Source organism: Beta vulgaris, chromosome 4 (genome assembly GCF_026745355.1).
Source record: "Beta vulgaris subsp. vulgaris cultivar EL10 chromosome 4, EL10.2, whole genome shotgun sequence".
NCBI classification, from domain to species: domain Eukaryota; kingdom Viridiplantae; phylum Streptophyta; class Magnoliopsida; order Caryophyllales; family Amaranthaceae; genus Beta; species Beta vulgaris.
Genome location: NC_079205.1, coordinates 6,726,158 through 6,748,555, shown reverse-complemented (window position 1 = coordinate 6,748,555; position 22,398 = coordinate 6,726,158). Strand labels below are relative to the sequence as shown.

Here is a 22,398-nt window from a genome sequence, read left to right as displayed (position 1 = left end):
TAAAAATGATACCACAAATACACTAATTAAGATGCTATTGGAAAGGAATGTAGAATGTCGGAAGAAAATTCGCTATAATTTTTCGACTATATGGATAGAAAATAAAATTACTATACAATCAGATTTATTTTTATGCGATAACAAGATAAAATGTGAGGCCAAAAGGAACCTTTGGGAAGGTTATGATTACTATATGAAGTTTTAGATAAACCTAGCATAGTATGTAAATGCTTGCAAATGTAATCAAAAACTTATGTTCTTCTTATCATTTATGTCATAATTATAATTAGATGTTTTTTTGTAATAAATTTCATTAATATATTGTTTAAGTGTTGTCTCCGTATTGTCTCATCGATATATAGCAATTGTTTTTTAAATGTAAGTTTTTTTTAATTTCGTACTACATCCATCAGTTATATTTAGTTATCATGTAGACGACAACAATAATGTAATTTTCATTAAATTATATGAAGTAGTAAAAAAGGTTTACTTTTTGGAGAAAATAATTATTTGCTTGGTAAACGAAATTTTTTTAAACTCAAGCATTAAAATAGTTTAAAAATAGAGTTGATTAGTAGGCGATTTTTGTATTTTTCAAAATAAGTAAATGTAAAAGAAACCTGTCAACTAAAACTTGCCTTTTCAAATGTATTTTGAATAAGTCATATCTTTGGTTAAAATACATTTTAAAGAAGTTTTAAAAAGTAAATAATTATAATTGCACATTTTTAAAATTTAGCATATATTAGGATCTATTTTATTTAGGAAAATGAACATTCACAAAATATATCTTATGAAAATGAATTTATTGTACAAAAAATTATGTAATATAGGTACGTTTAGTAATATATACTAAAAAGCAACATATATATAATGTATTCTTGATGCCTAAATTTATTGTACTTATAAATAAGTTATTTACACAACTTATATGATTTGAAATTTTATAAAGCCAAATAGTCTAAACTAATTCTTACTATGAAGCCTCAATATATATCAAAATATATGTATAATAGAACGTCTTCCCAAAGAAATTGTCGTTGATATTATTTCACGTGTTGGAGCTTATTCTATCAACGATTTATTCAGTGCAAACTAAGGTACGATACATGTTCAACAAATTATTCATATGTTTTCAAATTATTTATAAATAACGTCTATACACAATCATTCTTTTAATATAGTTGCAAGGCACTCAATATTATTTGTGAGGATGACAAAGTTCTACAAAAGTTATCAATAGAAAGCTTGCTAAGCGTATCGTGGGATTACATTGATAAGATGATTTTTTATTTACACGATGTTTAGAGTGCAACAACCTTGAGGCTATTGTTCGAGTTAGAATGATAACTTTTTTACAATAATTTCTACATAATATTTATAAATTGATAGGCCTTGAAATACACATTATAAAACTATGATATTTGATGTTTTTGCATGTCTATTTTACATTGTTTTATTCATATATTTATATGTTTTTATAGGTATACTTTTTTTACTTATTTTAGATAACTTATTTTAAATTTCATTATAATTGATCACATTTATAAATATAATAGATTATTGTGTTAACATTTCCTTTATCTACTCATAATTTTGAAAATCGTGATTTTTGGTTGAAATGGATGTTAATAATTAATGACTACTGAAATTTATTAAATTTGTACGCAACCATTAAATAAAGTATGTATTTAATTTTTTTTTTGAATTATAATATCTCTATTCTAAAACAAAATCCTTGAAGCCACATGGTATGAAGTTAGAGAATTTTTCAATGAAGCTAAAAAATTGAGTCATCAAACAAAATGGTAGATATCACTTGGTGAAGGAACACAAAAGATTATGAAGATAATTTTAGTCAAAAAACAAAAAAGATCAAAGGAAAGTTCAGTTGATAACATCATAACATTATGGTTCAGATTTAAGGTTTTTAGATCTCAATGGAAGAAAAATAGGTAACTATTTGATAACTTAAATAAAGTTTGTAGATGATTAGGAGATTTCATTTATGCAATTATGATATATTAAAGAAGGAAGAAAGTTAGAAAACTCTTTATATCTCAATAAATATATGTTAAGATTATAACATAATTAAAATTAGTTTCATCATAAGTGGAGCATAATCACCTAGAACTAATGCATAACCAAGATCGAACTAGATCTATTCTATCACATAAATTTTCAAATGTAAAGAAATGGGTTGGTTATTTTATTGAAACACTTATCGAATCGTATTAATCATACTATATATATAGTTTAAATATTGACAAATCCAAACTTGGCGTGTTAAATTTCTTTAACACCTATATATTCAGATCATGATTTTTATAGTGGAACTAAATAAATGTCTATAATACCCCTTTGTTCTAGAGATAGGCGATAGGTGAATGTCAAGTATAAATTGAAGTCAATATTTTTGTTCAATTTGAAGTTAATTGTATGATTAGTGGGGTGGCTATGGGAATAAAATTAAATGGATGAGGTGGTTTTATTTAAGGTTGGTTTACATTGAGTAGGGCAAAACAATATGAAAAATAGTAATGCTAAATTCTGATTTTACTAAGTTGCATAATAGAGGTGTGGTTTAATTTAGTGTGCATTTAGGTCGAGTAGGACCACTTTCTATTAGTAAGTTATGATAATTATGGTAATCATAATTCTTTATGTTATTCGCTTATAATTTTTAAACAAAAACATAATTTTGTTTGAGTAAAATTAATATTTAAAATAACATGGATTATATAAATAATGACATCAACGTGATGTATTTATCTCATGCCGTTTGATTTTTTTTATTGCACGGGCTATCTCATCACGTGCTTTTTTTTTAAGTAAATTATGAATTATTTATTTTCTACAAAAACAATCATATTTTCTACCAATGGGTAGCGTATTTCTTCTACTAAATTTGTTTAATTGTCGTACATGGATAATCGAACATTCATCTTCGAGGTCATAGACATGTTCAAGCTAAAGGGCTCCAAATAAAAGGAGACTACACTACTAAAATGAGAATAAAAAAATATGGAAAAACAACCAATCAGGCGATGGCAAGGACACGGGGTGGCTCAAGGAGCCAGCAACAAGAAAATAATCACGTTATTTTTTACTAGTGGGAAAGGGAAACTATATATAGTAGAAAATATATATTTGGTATTTCCTAGAGAATCATTTAAAGGGGGCCTGAGTATGTCAAGGAAAGAGGAGTAATATGGTATTTATACTCCGTATGACACTCATTCTGTCAAATGGAACAAAATTTCCCTTGGATTGTGTTTTGCAATGACATCATAAAAGTCAAAGATATCCCTATCACATATGGGTTTGTATCTTCCAAGTTCGGTTTTCAGCCATAGCCAATTTCATGTGGTCATTTCTAAAGTCACGGGTAGAAAGTGTATAATAATACTGATTTGTGAGAAAGAACATGATATGTCTAATAATACGCTAATGACATAAAAAAAGTCTCTACAACCTAAGAGTGTCAATGCATAAACAACTTCATAATTAACATAAAGGAGCATTTTTGTTTTTCTGTGTAAAGTGCATCATTGATGCTTTGTTTTTGGTTAAATATGTATAGGATTATTCTGTATTTCAATACGTCGTTCAAAGTTTATTAATTTAATATGGTATAGAGGATAAATTCATTTGAGTTTCGAGTAGTACATAAGCGTATATTAAATCGAGTAGACGTAGAGAATCTTTTATATGCTTTTACTGTAATTGGTATATAAACACGCTTATTAAACAAAAAAGTTCCCGTGCATTTTTGCACGGGTCCAAAAACTAGTATATATATATAAAAGTGAATGATTAAGACCACGCAGCCGAATTCAGCATCAACCATGTGGATCTATTCTCTGATGCGTTCTGATTCTTCTCGTTGTAATCCTTGCAGGTTTGCTGCCAGCGTCCAAAATTGCTAGTGAGTTGGTAGTGGTGTTGTCAGTGTCGTTTTTGTTGAAGATGAGAACGCAAAGCATAACAAAAGTATTGGAATAATAATTATTGCATTCTCATTCAAATAATACGCGAGAATGTGAATTAGGGCCTGTTATCCCCAATTTATTTTCAATTCAGTTCCGTTCAGCTCCAATCAGTTCAGTTCAGTTCAGCTCAGCTCCATTATTTTATAACCGTTTTGTTAAATATTACTCCCTCCGTTTCAATTTAATCTACACACTTTCACTTTTCACGCATGCCAATGCAAAACTTTGAGGACATATATCTTTAGTTTTGTATTTGTAAAAATTATAAAAAGTACATATTAATAAAATACATGTTATGATGAATCTAACAAGATCCCACATGACTATATATTCATCCACGTATGAATCACAAATGATGGTCAAAGTAAAATTTGTGAATAGTGTAAAATGTCAAAGTGTGTAGATTAAATTGAAACGGAGGGAGTATTATTATGTTGGTATAATTTATTTTACTCATTACTCTTATTATTATTATTTATTTTTATATCATTACTATTAAGTATTATTATTATTATTATTATTATTATTATTATTATTGTTGTTGTTGTTTCTATATATTATTGTTCTTTATTATAGCTTTACTCATTATTTACTATTATTATTAGGAGGAACATGGTTTAGGTCAAAGCACAAATAAACCCACGTTTTTTAGCTTATAGACCAATCAAATCGCGTCAAGACGGTTTATGACGTAATTTTTGCAGCCCAACCCAATCATTATTTTTATTACTAAATATTATTACATTATTAAATCTAATAATTAAAATAGTAATATTAATTTACTTAGATATTATTGTTATTATATATCATCATCAAGTATTAATATATTAATACAAATAATATAAAATAATTATAATTAATTATTATTATTATCATTAATTATTATTATTAATTTATGATTATTTATATTATATATTTATAACTATCATTTAGAAATATCCAAAATATTATTATTATTATTATTATTATTATTATTATTCATTATTATTACTTATCATTATAATTATTATTGTTTAAATATTATTATATATTTATTTCATTCAATTTAATTCAATTTAATTTAATTCAATTCAATTCAATTCAGTTCAGTTCAGTTCAGCTCAGCTCCAATCAGTTCAGCTCCAATCAATTCAGTTCAATTCAGTTCAGTTGAGCTATTTTATGCCGAAGAGAACAGGCCCTTAGTTGCCTAGCTAAATTAAGGAAATTAATGTAGTGATACTTTGAAGCGTTAATAATTTCAATACACACACTTGGTTCAAAGTTTTATAAAATATTTTATGATGCACATCTCTTCAATTTTGTGATGCACATCTCACCATGTTCAATTGCTGATACACTTATCATCACTCTCACAATTATGTTGATGCACATTATCACCAACACCATTCACTTTGAAAACCGTCTTTACATTGAATACGACTTCTACGGTTTTCAAATTGCCAATTATTTGATTTTTGATTGTGAAAGATTATCCTTCAACTCAATTGACTTGTCTCTCTCTTTTTATGGTAACCAAAATTCTTATTTTATGGGTTAAAAGGAAACCAATCCACACATCTTTGAAAAAAAAACCATTACTCGTCATATCACACATACTTACAAATTTTTTTATTTCTATAATTTTCTCTACTAACCTTTTTTAATCTAGTTTTCTCTTCTTTCTTTTTCTTCTTCATTTCTCAATACTTCTTTTTTTAGGATTTGTATAATTGATGTCATTGGGAGAAAAAGATGAATATCTTAAATCTCACAAGATCATGGGCTCTTGATACCAATTTTGTTGGAGATGATGAGAATGCAAAGCACAAAAGATATTGGAATAATAATTACTGCATTCTCATTCAAAAGATATAACTAGAATATTGTCTTTAAATAGACTATAATATGAACCATAATTCCTAAAACTAAGCAACTAACTTGCGGTTGGTGGAATGGACTACTACCTAAAGTAGTGCCCCTTATTACTCTTAAACTTAGGTAATTAGTGCCCCTTATTACTCTTAAACTTAGGTAATTAAAGCATACAACTTTGCATAGTTAAATTCAGGAAATTAATTTAGTGATAATATGAAGCATTAATAACTTCAATAGTTTTATGCTTGGGAATGTTATTCCCTAATATTTGTTGCTACTTCATTAGTTTACGCTATTATCGAAATTTGATCTATACAAATATATTAAAAAGCGTGTGAAAGAAAGTTTATGTGCCACGTGCCACTCTCGTCAAATTTATGACGGAAATGTCTTATGTTTATGTATACTCCTCACTTTAAAAAAACTATGTAAGTGTAAGGTATCGAACACGTGACCTTTGAAATGAAAATTAAGAGCTTAATCATCAATACACTGACTTTGTTGTCTAATGTTTCAAATAAAATGTGATAAAGTCTTGTAATGATTACACTTGACTAAATAAACTTAAACAAGTATATACATCTACGGCAAACTTATTACGTAAATTACAAGAGAATATTGATGTCATATTGTCTTACCACAATTCCTTTTGAGGTATTGTTTTCAAACTCAAACCATTCAATTTTACTTATCACATCGTGACGTGAACTTTTCAATTTTTTAATTGACAAAAAATACGAAAAATAGCAAAATAAAGTATGAAATCTAGTAATAATAACATGCTCCCGTTAGTTATCTCCATATTTACTAGCTATATGGGATTCGTTCTCTTCCTTTGTTATACTTTGTATTTGGTCTCCTATATTATTGTTTTGTGCTTTTTTCAATATAACTATTGATGTCGTCTAATTTGCAATCCTGAAAGTAAGAAAGAATATATTCCTAATTAATTAATAAGGGATAATGTTCCTCACAATTACCCCATTATAATAATAGTGCTCTGTTGGTTTGTTCAATCAGGTTATATTAGCTCAGGTCCTATCAAGATTGTACTAACCTACTAGCTATTTTGAAATAATGAAATTACAGGAAATAGATTAATGAAAGAATAATCAACTGGCCAGATTGTTTCAAAAGTACATCATGGGTTCTAAATTTTAATAATTTGTTGTATTATTCTTTCTAAAAGTCTACTAGTGCGGCTCTTCTCATCTTCCTCACTAGAAACGTGCCTTGGGAAGAGAAAAAAAAGAAGAATTCTTTATAATGAAAACCAAGAAAAGAGAAAAAAAAGAGCCATCAGGCTTGTGTATATAAATAGAAGGACACATAAGGCAGTAGATCAACTACCAAACCCAGAAAGAGAAAACTTATGGAGCAAACTGCTAATTCTGGCAATTGTCGTCCCCTTGCACATTATCACCCTAGCCTTTGGGGAGACCACTTCCTCAATTACACCCCCCCTGATGAGGTAACGAAATTGTTTATTGATCTTACTTCCTCGTTCAGGAATAACTTTGTGTCAGCCCTCACATGCATTTTGTTGTCAAATTCAGTTATAGTAGTATACTTTCCCGGTTTTGTTTTAAATGAAACGTTTGTTGCTTTACGCAACCCATCGTGTTTCTTTAATTATTAATATTTTTAGTTGTATACACGTAAAAAATATAAAAAAGTTATAATTTGATAGTATGCATTGAGACGAATCTAACAATATCCCACTTTAATATATTTTTCTTTCTATAATGGTGATAAATCGGAGTCAAAATTAATCAATGAATAGTGTTATTTCACCCATTATTTCATTTAAAATACAACAAATGAAGTATATGTTTAGTTTTTTATTTTTTTTCTTGCAGATCTTATCCCATGTGACAGCAATGCTACAATACTAACTCTTCTTAGGGGTGTAGATGGCTTTTTCATTGCGTTTTTGCTTTTGACTTTTGGCTTTTTAATTTGGTCAAACAGTCAAAAAAAGTGTTTGGTTATTGGTTTTCTGGTTGTTTGAAAAGCTGGCTTTTAAGCCAAAATGAAAAAGCTGTCTGGAATAGTTTTTTGGATTGGCTTTTGGCTTATTAGCCCACAAACTCTCTAATAAACAACCAACAACCACAATTAATTTTGTCAAACACTTTTGCAAATAGTTGGCTTAAACAACCAACTTAAAAAGCCAATACATAACGCCAGTGCTTCTCGCCAGTCAAACAAGCCAACTAAACCAGCCAACAACCGATTACCAAACAACCCCTTTTATAATCTATGTATGCAATAGCTCAAGCTGAAATGTAATTATTCATATAATTGGTACTCCCTCCCCTTCGTCAGATTTTCCACTTTTCACATTATTTACCTACTCAAAATTATTCCTACTTTTACTTTATTTCCATAAACTTTCTCTCTTTTACCCCCAGATAGTTTTGCTAGGTACATGAACTGTTTATCTAGTTTCTTCGGACCCACAAGTAAAGGACAAACTTTTCAGACAATCTCATATATTCCTCTTGTCTTTCATTGCTATTGTAAGTGGAAATAACGTTGATAATAAGAGATTGAGTGATATCTACTTAGATATATATGTTCTTCAAAACTATGATTATAGAGATTGAAGGAAATTGTATAACTATTTCTAGTAGTACCTGAGGGAGTAGTGTGTAATATAGATTGTTGCTTAATTCATCTTCTAATGTTTTATGTTGCTGTAGTTAACTCAAAGACAAAGGGAGGAAGAGGTGAAGGAGCTTAAAGAGGAAGTAAGGAGAAAGCTCTTAGGGTTTCCTGAAGATAGGAAGCAAAGACTTGTGGTGATAGATGTAGTGGAACAACTTGGTGTTGCATACCACTTTGAAGCTGAAATTGAAGACAACTTGCAGCAATTTTACAGCAACTATTCACAAGATGATGAAATTTATGAGAATGATCTCCACTATGTCTCTCTTAGATTTCGTCTCTTAAGACAACATGGCTTCTATGCCTCATCTGGTACAGTATTAATATTTACTTTTCCCTTCGCCTCTTAATAAGGCTTTTGGTTCTGGTTGTGTTGCATCTGATGATGAGTTGGTGACAACCCTTGTATACCTGATCTTTCCTACGTTTTTTTGCTTCAAAAGATCAGCTTATTGGCACCATTTTTGAAAAGGTTTTTCCAACTTATACAACAAGGCGTAGTTTAAAACCTTAAAATCATCAAAATTCCGATATAAGATATCATTAAACAAAAAAATCTCATTTCAAATCCAATCATAAGAAAAATCAAATATGATTCTTTCTATTTTTAGACTTCAATATCTGTCTTTATTTATTATCTCCAAATAAAATCTTGTTGGAATACTTTTTATTTTAATGAAATCTCGAATTCTTAACCTACCCCTTGTGACATAGGTTAGAAAGTCCTTTATTTTTAAAATACCTTCTTTGGATCAAATTCAAATGAAAAAAAATCGTTTTAGAATAAACAACATGATGTTGTTGGTATTCTAGGACTTTGATTGATTGGGCCTAGACTTCAGCTACTTCTTTCAAAGGCCAAAATATAAATGTGCATATATATAACAACATGTGAGTGGGAACTGATTAATCAATCTTTATCAGCACAGTAACTATACATTTATTTTTTCAATTTATAATGAAGCAGATGTCTTCTACAAGTTTAAGAGTGCGGATGGACACTTCAAGGAATCCTTGAAAAATGATGTAGTGGGGATCCTAAACTTTTATGAAGCATCATATCTTAGAGTGCATGGAGAAAATATACTTGACGAGGCAGTAGAATTCACAACAACTCAGCTGAAATCGTTGGTTAGCAACCTTAGTGATCCCTTGGCAACTCAAGTAACTCAAGCCTTAAAGTTACCCCTCCATAAAGGTGTGACGAGACTATTGTCTAGACACTATATCTCCACATATGAAGCTCACCCTTTGCACGACGAAACTCTGCTAAAATTTGCAAAGTTAGATTTCAACTTGTTGCAGACATACCACTTGAAAGAGCTGCGAGATCTCTCCAGGTAATGATATAAGATATATGTATATATATATGTATGTAGGGTTGGGTTATAATGAGAATACTGTTATGGTGAGAACCGTGAGAACCACTAAAAATGAATAAAAGTATAAACTGAGTATAAAATAGTAAATGATCTATAACGTAGAATGGACAAAAATGAAAAATGAAAAATGAAAAATGAAAAAACATAAATTAAGCATGAAAAAGTTAGAAAAAGTAAAATGAGTAAAAATATTGTCAAATGAAAATAAAAATGTAAAATTAGAAAAATATAAAAAACGAAAACATAAAATGAGCAAAAATATTATGAAATGAGCAAAATATTCGTAAAATGAGGAAAAAGGAGCGCTTTTCATGATTCTCACTATAAGGTGGTTCTCATATAAACTTAAACATATATAGTTTCCCTAGCTAATAAGAGGCGGATATTTCTTACCCACCTTGGGCTTATAAAAATGCTAGGTACATCCCTACTTATGGGATATGCTAAGTAACCCATTTAATTCAAATAATAGTAGTGTGAATATCACACCATATATTGACGGTGCAATATATCACACACTTGCACCGAAGACGGGCTATAAACTAATAAAACCAATTTTCTTTATTCCATATAGGTGGTGGAGAAGCCTCAACTTTGGCTCAAAACTACCCTTTGCAAGGGATAGAATAGCGGAGGTATACTTTTGGATGTTGGGAACCTTCTATGAACCTCAATACGCATTAGGAAGAGAAATATTTACAAAATTGTACAAGATGACGTCCGTTATGGATGATACATATGATGCATATGGCCTCTTTGAAGAGCTTGAAGTGTACACTGAAGCTGTCCAAGGGTTAGTAAAATCAGTTACACTATTGTTATTTCTTTATATCATACCACCTTGTATATTTCACTTAATCATGTATATTTCACTTAATCATGTTTATCACTCTTTAAATTAGTAAATAATATGAATATAATTAATAATTTAATTAGGTGGGACAAGAGCAACATGAACAAACTCCCCGACTACATGAAGCTGACTTATGAGGCTCTCCTTGATACATTTGATGGATTTGAACAAAGTTTAGCCAATGAAGGAAGATCACAACTGGTTTCTTATGTTAGAGAAATGGTAAGGCTAAGTTGACAACAATTATGTTATCTTTAATACTTAACTAACAGTGTATGGATCTTTCCCTTATCATCCGAAAGGATGTTTTAGGCTGCTCCCCAAACTAGGGTGTCAGTCTAAGTCTGTTTTCCTTATAAAAAAACAGCGTAATGTAAGTAAACTACTTATTAGGTTCGAGGGAATAGCTTACGATAACTTACTAGTTCACCTAAATAACAAATTCATGTTAATGTAGATGAAAGCTCAATGCCGAGGCTACTTTCAAGAGGCCAAATGGTGCCATGAGAAGTATGTCCCAACGTACGACGAATATCTCAATGATGCTGCAATCACAACTGCTGGCTACACTTTAATGTCTGGGACAACATTTCTTGGAATGGGTGAATTCGCAACAAAAGCAGTATTTGAATGGGCTAGGGAGACCCCCAAACCTATCAAGGCTTCATGTATAATTGGAAGGCTCATAGGTGACATGGCTAGCTATAAGGTAAACTACATATACATACACATTCAATTTAGCTTCTAATTTACATTATTGAACAATATCCCCTAGACGCCGTGATAATCATTCTTTTTCTTTTGTGGTGTACCTTATAGATTGAGCGTAAACGAGAACATGTGGCATCTGCTGTAGAATGTTACATGAAGCAATATGGAGTTGGTGAGGAAGAAGCTGTGAAAGAACTTCACAACATAGTGGAGGAAGCATGGAAAGACTTAAATGAGGAGATGCTTCGGCCAACAACATTTCCAAGGCCATTGATGACACGAATTCTTAACCTCTCAAGGGTTATTGAAGTTTTCTATCGTCTAGGAGAAGATGATTACTCTATTGTTAGCCAAAATATGCAACAGAAAGTGGAACTTGTGCTCATACATCCGGTAATAGTTTGAGCTTACCATGCATATTGAATGACTTGTTTGGTAGACCAAAATTAAAGGCGGTATGATAATAACTATAATAATTATTTTGTAAGGGAAATCTTATGGCTATGTTTATGATCTATTGTGATGCTTTTCATCCTCAAATTTTTTTTCTTCGTAAAATTCTATTATGATCTATTACCATCTCAAATATTGGTATTGATTGATAATAGAATTTTTTTTATAACAAAGTCACACAAGTTGAGGATGGAAATAATTGCAATATCGTAGATGTTAACATAAGTCTTTACTTACAAAATTTTGTGTTAAGTTATTATGATTACCGCAATTTAATGTTGCCAACCTAACGAGTTGTAACAAGCTTGGAGAAAGATTTGGGAAGATTGTTAGAGAACAAGACCTTCCACGAAGTGCATGGTGCTTGCATTCTGGCGAAGATTGGGAGCTTTACCTTTCTTTTATTTGTTAATGCTTGTGTGTTTAAATAGTTTTGTTCATCAGGTGATATTATATTAGTCATCTAGATGGATTTGATTGCTTGTATAATGTCACGTGATTTGCATCCCTTTTTTCATGAAGGTGAATAAATTTTTTTGTTTTCATATAAGTCTAAAAATTCTAAATCTGGAAATTTCCTTTAAGAGTGCGTCTTGGGTGTAACAACTAACAAGTTACACCAGAACTTATTATTATGTACCAAAACTTCACACGTACCTAATGACACAAACTCAAACAATAATGACATGAACTTGATGTCATTATGACATATTATTTCATATCATTTGAGCTTTTAGCAAAACAAAAAGCAGTAATTTGTGAATTGTTACATCATAAGTTATGGTATAAAAGTTACCCAAAAACTTGTTGTTTCTTCGAAGTTTTGGTCTCATAATATTATAATAATAGTAAATGTAGCTAGATTAATGAATATTGAAAAAGCAAAAGGACAACCCAACCCAAAAAGAAATAAAAGTTTATCATCTGCAGTTCCACAATTTTAATAATAAATCTTATAATGTACTCCCTTTGTTATTATTTATCTTGGTCATTTGGAATATTCTATTCAAACTATTAAAAAAATTGGTCGTGTTTCATGATTGTTATGTATGAAGAAATATAGTGGTGTGTGTCTTGTTGGATTCTTCTCAATGTACAATTCTAAAATAGTCAGATTTTGTTAATTGTATACTAACATCTAATTAAATATATTGACGGTCTAATATGTGAATTTGAGATTATAGAAAGTAAACAGATTTGTTAATTGTTTAGTAACATCTAATTAATTATATTGACAATTATATATATGAGCTTAAGAATATAGAAAGTAAACAGGCATGGTAAAGCTACATTATGCTTCTGGGTTAGAGTCGTCAGTCATGTAATGAATAAATAGTTGTTTGTTTGGTATACAGAAAAATTATGTAGGCAATAGAATTTTTCATGATTTTCTGATTTGGTTAGTTGTTTGGGTGACATGGGCAAAATGGGGGCAATATGAAAATTCCAAACACGAAACATGGGAATTTATTCACCCCTGGCCTCCCCCTCCCTTGGTCATTCAAAATTCTCACATCAATTCACGCAAAGTGGAAATTCATTAGCCTGATGTCAACCAAATATATTAAGACCGTTCAAGGATTTACATAAGGAAAATTACTTCTTAGAAAAAGGAACATCCTATGGGAATTAAATCCTCTTATATACCACTAAGTTCAATGACGTTAGATTATCTCATATTAAATAATTACGAGCGGACCTAAGAAAAAACCCATTAGCCAGCCCACCATTCTCGCTCTCTTTTCTCTCTTAAACCCTAGCCTCCTCTACTCCTTCTTCATCAGTTAGGGTTGTCATTGATGATTTCATGCATGGTAAGCCCCCCTTTTCTCTTTTATTATCAATTTTAGTTCATATTCTCATTTTGTTGAATAAATTAGTATATCTTTATGAGATTTTTTTCGAACCTTTTTATGGGGATTTTAGTCTTTGCTTTGCAGATCTCCTTCCCCTCTGTGGGAGTTGTTAATATTTTTTTTTTGTCTTTCGGTATGAGAAATTGTTCTCATTGGTTGAAATTCGAGATTAAACATGAAGGCATTGTAATCTTGGATGCAGTTAACATGACTCGATCAAGATTGTTCTTTCCATCAATAGTTGCATGCATTGTTGTCAAAATCCCGATCTGGATCTTACGATTCTACGATCCGAAATGACCTCACTAATCCCGACCCTACGAAGGATCTTAATCTAGTAGGATCTTTCGATCCTACCCAACCACAAAAAATCACATGGGAGGATCTTAATACGAATATATGATCCTACGATTCTACGATCCGATTCTATTGTAAAAAAATCATAAAGTAATTTCACATATTATATTTCTCCTATTAATTTTGGTTTCATGTAACATCAAACTTATAGTATTGAAAAACTATCACCATTTGTTAATGAACTAAATCATTATTAATTTGTGTAAATTTTTAACATGAGTTTCTCACTATATTCTAGCATAATTATCTCTATTTTACAGAATTGTAGGATCTTACGATTCGATCCCACTGATTCGATCCTACCAACCCCTAAGATCCCGATCCTGATAACATTGGTTGAATGATTCAACAAATAGAAGGGGGTTAGGTTGTATTGCTCGACCTGGTTCATTGTAGTTTCTTTGAAGATGGATTTGATTTAAACTTGTTTGATTGTATTTTGTTTTTCTTCAATACCCATTGTAGATTCTTTTTAACCTTCAATTAATCATGAGACATAAACTCAGGTCTGTGTAATTTCTCCAATTTGTGACTATTGTGTACATTTTTAGGCCTATTTTTGCCTTTTCGCTCCCAAATCGTACTTATCGAGTCATTTAACCCCAAATTCTCTTTGAACATACTTATATGAGGTATAATGTAACTTTTGTGTAGAGTTATAGGCTTGCATTTGTTGTTGGTTGCATTTCAGGAACGAAAGGGGCATTTCGGGCCTATTTTTGCCTTTTTGCTCCCAAATCGTACTTATCGAGTCATTTAACCCAAATTCTATTTGAACATGCTTATATGAGGTATAATGTTACTATTGTGTAGAGTTATAGGCTTGCATTTATTGTTTGTTGCATTTCGGGAACGAAAAGGGCATTTCAGGCCTATTTTTGCCATTTCGCTCCCAAATCGTACTTATCAAGTCATTTAACCCCAAATTCTCTTTGAACATGCTTATATGAGATATAATGTTACTATTGTGTAGAGTTATAGGCTTGCTTTTGTTGTTTGTTGCAATTTCGGGAACGAAAAGGGCATTTCAGGTTATTTTTGCCTTTTCGCTCCCAAATCGTACTTATCGAGTCATTTAACCCCAAATTCTCTTTGAACAGACTTATATAAGGTATAATGTAACTATTGTGTAGAGTTATAGGCTTGTATTTGTTGTTGGTTGCATTTCGAGAACGAAAAGGGTATTTCGGGCCTATTTTTGCCTTTTCGCTCCCAAATCGTACTTATCGAGTCATTTAACCCCAAATTCTCTTTCAACATGTTTATATGAGGTATGATACTACTATTGTGTAGAGTTATAGGCTTGCATTTGTTGTTTGTTGCATTTCGGGAATATAAATTTGATTTTAGGCCTATTTTTAGGCTTTGCACAACACACCTCCCCTCCCCCCACTGCTGCCCCCCTCCCCACACCCCCACCCTACTGCTCTGCACCCCTCCCCTCCACTGCCCCCCTCCCCTGCTGCACCCCTCCCCTCCCCTGCTACACACCTCCCCTCCCTGCCCACTATACAGGCTCATCCTCTCCCCCACTACACAACCCCCTCCCCACTGCAGAGCCCCCTCCCTGCCCACTGCACAACCCCCTCCCTCCCCTCCTCTCCCCAATGCAGAGCCCCCTCCCTCCCACTGCACAACCCCCTCCCTCCCCTCCTCTCCCCACTACTGCTGCCCCCTCCCTCCCCTGCACAGCCCCTCCCTGCCCCTGCACACACATTCCCCTCCCTGCCCCTACACACAACCCCATCCCCTCCCCACTTCTGCCCCCTCCCTGCCCTTGCATAGCCCCTGCACACACACTCTCCTCCCTGCCCGTGCACACATTCCCCTCCCCTCCCCTGCTGCCCCCTCCCTGCCCCTGCACAGCCCCTGCACGCAGACACTCCCCTCCCTGCCCTGCACACAGCCCCCGCCCCTACTACACCCCTCTCTGCCCCTGCACAGCCCCCTCCCCTAAATTTGACATTTAATTTTTTTATATTAATGCGTATATTTGTACGATTTCAGGGACATGGTGGAGGTGCATACGGGTACGAGTGCGGAACACACTACCGAGGATGAGCCTTTCGATGTGAGAAAGGAACGGGGTAAATTGGTTCGAACTCGTCGTGAAGAAATAGATACACAAATGCCTAGGAAGTCATTGGCGACGAAAAAGAGAAAAGGAAGGGGACCTACACAGTCACTAGGGAAACACACCCTAATGACTTTGGAGTACGATCATTTGGGGCAACCTTGTGGAAAATGGCGCCAAAAGTATGCCATGCAAGTTGGCATTTGCATGCATAAAATCTCCATTCTCCACTCATGGACGGAGGTGCCCAAGGGGTTGAAGAAGTGTATATGGGAAGATACTATGGTAAGCTTCGCGTAAAATAACGTTCAGATTTTTAATTATTTAGTCAAATATATGTGTAATATTTACTAATTTGTGAATTGCGTTTTTTGTAGAATCAATTCAATATCGAAGATGATGAAGCCAAGAAGAATGTGTTTCCTTCCGCGGTTACCCAGAGATTCAGAGATTTCAAGGCTAATTTAGTGTCTGGGTGGATCACTAATCGGAGAAAAGTAGTGGGTACAAAGAAGAAGAACATCTACGGCGGAGAAACACAAGCCGGTTCTAAGGCTTCACTGGAAACATCATCTGCACCCTCCAAATTACCATATCAGATTTGGAGGAATATCAAATCTGAAGAGTGGGAAGCATCTGTTGCCAAAAAAACAAGCCTAGAAGCTATTGTAAGAATATTTTATTAAGACTTAATACACTTAGATCCAGTATTATTGTATAACACCAAACCTAAACTTTATTTATAATTGTGTGTTTTAGGCAACTCGTGAGAAAACTAGCGCGAGTGCAAAAGCTAGGAAGTATTATCATCATCTAGGTGCTCACTCGTACGGTCAGGTGAGAGAGAAGTGGATGTTCAGCCATTACCCCACGATAGGGTCGACAACGGGGACTAGCTCAACAGCGACAGTTGCACAGCCTCGACAACCAGATAGAGTCCTCGATTGGTGGTGTTCGATGCATGGGGTTGATGCAAAGGGACAAAGAGACTTGCCTGATCCCGAAATACAACAAATAGCCAATGCCATAGGCAACTGGTGAGTTCACTCCTAAAGGACACATTGATGCATTGCACGAGATTTTAGGACGGGACCACTATGGACGTGTGAGGGGTGTAGGAGGTTTCCGCCTCGGGTTGAGAAAGGTATATGGTGATCAATACACTACAACGACAAGATCGAGTGCAAGTAGTGTGAATTCGGCAGCGTCAGTAGATGTGGAGGCTATGAAAGCTGCAATTCGGGAGGAGCTCAGAGAGGAGATGACACGGAATTTCAACGCCATTTTGGAGCAAATGGGTTTATCGACTTTTGCTGCATCCAAGAAGGGTAGTGTTATTACACCTAGGCAGCCTGATCCACTTGTAGTACTGGAGTTGAAGGTAATCACTTAATCCCTTTGTTTCGTTAAACAACTATTGTTCTTAAATGCATGAAATTCTTACTATATATATGTTGTTTCATAGACTAACTATAAATTGAGTTTTTTTTTTAAAGGAAGAGACACCATGTGAACTATTAGCTCGAGGAGATGGTTATGCTAGTTTCATTCTCGTAGCTTATGGCCATGCACAACCCCGCCTAGTGACCGAGTACGATTGCACAACCAGTCAGTGGATGATATTCACTATGTGGTCAGCGTCAATGGGATTCTGTCTGGTTTCGAAGAATTACCTCTACCGCTGCCTAAGCCAGAAGTTGGTCTACATTCACTGAGTGATGCCCTTGGCAGTGATGTTCTATGGCCGCGTGCATTGGTGCGGTTTTCAGATGAGGTACAATGACTAAAGTCGATGATCTTCAAAAGGTATGTAACTTATTAGTATATGTTAGTTTAGGCCTATTTTTGCCTTTTACGCTTCCAAATCGTATTTATCGATTCATTTAACCCCAAATGCATTTTGAACATGATAATATGAGGCATAATTTAACTATTGTGTATATTTTTAGGTTCGCAATTGTTGTTTGTTGCATTTCGGGAACGAAAAGGTCAATTTTGGCCTAGTTTTGCCTTTTCGCTCCCAAATCGTACTTATCGAGTCATTTAACCCCAAATTCTCTTTGAACATGCTTATATGAGGTATAATGTAACTATTGTGTAGAGTTATAGGTTTGCAATTGTGTTTGTTGCATTTCGGGAACGAAAATGTCAATTTAGGCCTAATTTTGCCTTTTCGCTCCCAAATCGTACTTATCGAGTCATTTAACCCCAAATTCTCTTTGAACATGCTTATATGAGGTATAATGTAACTATTGTGTAGATTTATAGGCTTGCATTTGTTGTTTGTTGCATTTCGAGAACGAAAAGGTCAATTTAGGCCTATTTTTGCCTTTTCGCGCCCAATTCAATCTCATCGAGTCATTTAACCCCAAATTCTCTTTGAACATGATTATATGAGGTATAATGCAACAATTGTGTAGATTCTTAGGCTTGCATTTGTTGTTGGTTGTATATCGGGAATATAAATGTAATTTTAGGCCTATTTATGCCTTTTCACGTCCAATTCCTATTTCTCGAGTCATTTAACTCCATTTTCTTTTTGAATATGATAAATGAGATATAAATAACTAGTGTGTAGAGTTTTAGGCTTGCATTTGTTTTTGATTGATTTCGAGAAGGTATATGTCATTTTAGAACTACTAAATACGGTAAATGATTGAATTCTTATATTATGTGTTTATTCCTTGGTTGTTTTGCAAGGTTTATATGAATAACACACCAAGTTTGAGGTTCTTCACCAAAGAAGAAATAGATGAAGTTCGGGATAAGTTGGCGTCCCACATTATCGATGATTGCTTATGAACATTTTAGCCCGAATCTACTAGTTTTTTTCAATTCTATGTACACTTTTTACATTATTAAATATACATTTAAAGTTAATTATTACGTTAAAAAACTTGTCATATATTATTGCAATTTCATCGGGTTTTTTTGTGTCGGAGGGAGGTTTTTGGTGGGGTGGGGTGGTGGGGGCTATTGGGTGGGGGTTGGCAGAGGTGGTGGGGATGGGGGTGCAGGGGAGTGAAGGGGATGGGTTGGGGTGGGGGCAGGGCAGGGGAAGTGCAGGGGGGGGGGGGGGAATGTAGAGGCGGGCAGGGCTGCTGGCAGGGGGTGGGCCTGGGTGTGGGCAGGGCTGCTAGTAGGGGGAGTGTAGGGGTGTAGGCCGTAGGGGAGTGAAGGGGGTGTGCAGTGGTGGGCCTGGGTGTGGCCAGGGGTGGGCAAGGGTGCTGGCTAGGGTGGGCAGGGGGTGGGCTGGGGTGGGCAAGGGTGCTGGCTAGGGTGGGCAGGGGGTGGGTAGGGGACTGCTGGTAGAGGTGTGCAGGCAAGCTGTGGGGTGTGGGGTGGGCTGCTGGCTGGGGTGGGCAGGCTGGGGGGAATGCAGGTTGTGGGGCTGCATCAGATTAATTTTTTTTTAAAAAGAAAATCTAATACGAAGTGTTGTGGTTTTATTCCTAAAACGGAGCCCTTCTTAACCCAAAGGGTTGTGTTTTAGGATTAAAAACCACAGCCCTTCACCTTAAGAAGTGATGCGGTTTATAAAACGCAACCCTTTTGGTCTAAAAGGGCTGCGTTTTTGGACTTAAAACGCAGCCTTCACATGAAGAAGCGCTGCGTTTTTAGTCCAAAAACGCAACCCTTCTAGCTACGAAGGGCTGCGTTTGTGTGTAATACCGCGGCCTTTCCTTTATGTTGAAGGGCTGTTATGGAAAGGGCTGCTGTCAAAAAATGCGGCCATAAGGGCCTTTTTAACCGCATCCCTTCCTTATTTTTCCCCTAGATAGTTACCCCTTGATATAGCTCCATGATGGGATGACTAGCTTGGGAGGTGTGCACACTTAGCAAAATAGAAGGGGAGGTAAGAAGAGGAATTGTTTTCAGGATTATTTTTAATCCAAGTTTGTTTGGAAAGAGTTTGTTCTTAAAAGGTTATTCTTGAATTATTATTCAAGTGTTTGGAAAGAGTTTGTTCTTAGAAGGTTATTCTTGAATTATTATTCAAGTGTTTGGAAATAGTTTATTCTTAAAAGGTTATTCTTGAATTATTATTAAGTGTTTGAAAATAGTTTATTCTTAAAGAGTTATTCTTGAATTATTAGTGTTCAAAATGAAAAATGTTGCGAACTAAAAATGTGTTTCTTATCTGGTACATTTCATACTCAGTTTTATACTGACCCGTATTTCCTTCTTCCTATGTGGTTTTGCCCTGTTTACCTTTTTGGTAAGCAGTTTTGTAGGTGAATTTTGGATATGCATGGGAGCATACTAAGAAGGGGATCTTCACTTAGATTAGGGTGTTTTATTTATATTGAGTTTTGAGACAATATTTACTCTTATTAATAAAGAAGTAATATTATTTTTAGTTAAAGTCTTCCGCTGCAAGTTATTTTGTTAGTTATCAGTAGTTGGTTGCCAAAAGCGAATTAGTCACGTGGCAATAATACTCCTAAATTACTCAAATATTATTTTCTAAATTAATTATTTAAAATTGAGTAATTTCGAGGTGTTACACTCTCACACCTCTCAACTATCTTCTTATAGCTTTTATTGTCCTTTCAAGTTCTGTGTCAAATGGAATAAGAGGCAAGACATGATTGCTTCTCGACAAACAAGACAATAAGGCTCAAGAGGGGTACTCAAACAACTTAGCAAGCAAAAGACACCAACACACAAATAAGAAAAGAACAACAAAATAAATATAAAGACTTGGAATCACAAGCAAAACTAATACTCAATGAAAATACGTCGATCCCAGGCAATGACACCAATTTGAAGAAGGGAAAAAGTAGGTCGTTGCTATATACGCTAATGTCAAATAAAAGTTCTTATTGTCCACCTAAACTAGTCAAGTGGTAAGAAAGGGTTGAACCACAAGGATCGAAAGTCTCACCAAGGTAGAGTCAAGAGTCGCTTGTAGAGAAAGGTCGATTTGCATCGGACCTGGGACCCCTGTTTGCGTCGGATATAGGTCTGACTGCACAGGTCTCGACGCAAATGACCAATAAGTGATATGTGTCGTATTAGGAAACGACGCAGATCTTTTAACCATTTGCGTCGCACATAGCATACGGTGCGACGCAAATGACCGTAGAGAGCTATTTGCGTCGCACGGCACACAAGGTGCGACGCAGATAAAGCAGTCTAACCCAATTCCCAGCAGCTGAACCATGCCGATTTCCATCAGCATTCATCTGCCTCGCACACAACACAACACAACATGCGACGCAGATGAGTTTTAAGCTTTCATATTTTGTCTTTTTTCTACTTTATATTTTTGTTGTTTTTTTCATATACTAATGCTTAAACTAAATAAACATTAATAATGTAAAGAATTCGGAGGCAATGTGAAGAGGCAATGTCAAACATTAGCAACACGTATTTTATATTAATAATGTTCAACATGTATTACAAAATTTAGAATGAGAGACAAAAATATGTAAACTAGATATTGAAAAAATTACATTGCAAATGTAAAAAAAATGTAAAACTAAGATGAAAATAATCGAGGACGAAAGTGAGTGCCTGCCGACATTTTCCGACAAAGAAAACTTCGAGAAGAACCAAACACAGATCTGCAAATGAAAATAAGAATTTCAGAGAACTAAAAAGAAAATTCTACACTAGGATGAATGCCAAAAATAAGTTAATAAAAAATCAGATATATAAAAAGTCAAAAAACAGAAGGCCATAATTTTCAGATGTATGAACCAAATCTATAACTTTTTTATTTTTCAGATCTGAAAAATGAAAAAATGAATTTTCAGATCTGATAATTAAAACATAAAATTAGATCTAAAAAATTAAAAACGAAATAGACTACGATAAACGCCAAAAATAAAACATAAAATTAGATCTAAAAAATGAAAAAATGAAATTGTAGATCTGAAAACAGAAGATTGTGGACTACGAAATTATAAAATCAGATAGAAAAATTGAAAAAAAAAATCGAACTTGTCAAAGTGAGAGAGAAAGAGTGTTCGTTCACATCAAACTCGAAGAATTTGGATCTGCTAGTAATAGTTTTCGAGGAGAGAGAAAGAGTATTCATCCATGGCGGTGGACTATACGTGTTTTGAGACGAAGTAGCCGAAGACACACGAAGAAGCCGATAAGCGTTGTTCGTTGTTCGCTGTTCGCTTGAGGCGCATAGAGATAGGGAGCAACGCAGCGGTTAAGAGTGAGAGAAGGAGAGAGG

The 22,398-nt window shown here is 34.0% G+C and overlaps 1 protein-coding gene across 1 annotated transcript; it reads left to right on the top strand.

Moving 5' to 3' along the window:
• Nucleotides 1-7,161: 7,161 nt before the first annotated feature.
• On the top strand, nucleotides 7,162-12,468 carry LOC104907100 ((-)-drimenol synthase). The gene is made up of 7 exons (XM_010695975.4): nucleotides 7,162-7,320; nucleotides 8,555-8,831; nucleotides 9,487-9,859; nucleotides 10,476-10,694; nucleotides 10,838-10,976; nucleotides 11,212-11,463; nucleotides 11,574-12,468. The coding sequence occupies exons 1-7, from the start codon at nucleotides 7,222-7,224 to the stop codon at nucleotides 11,868-11,870; spliced, it is 1,656 nt and encodes a 551-aa protein (XP_010694277.2). The 5' UTR covers nucleotides 7,162-7,221; the 3' UTR covers nucleotides 11,871-12,468.
• The last annotated feature ends 9,930 nt before the right edge of the window (nucleotides 12,469-22,398 follow it).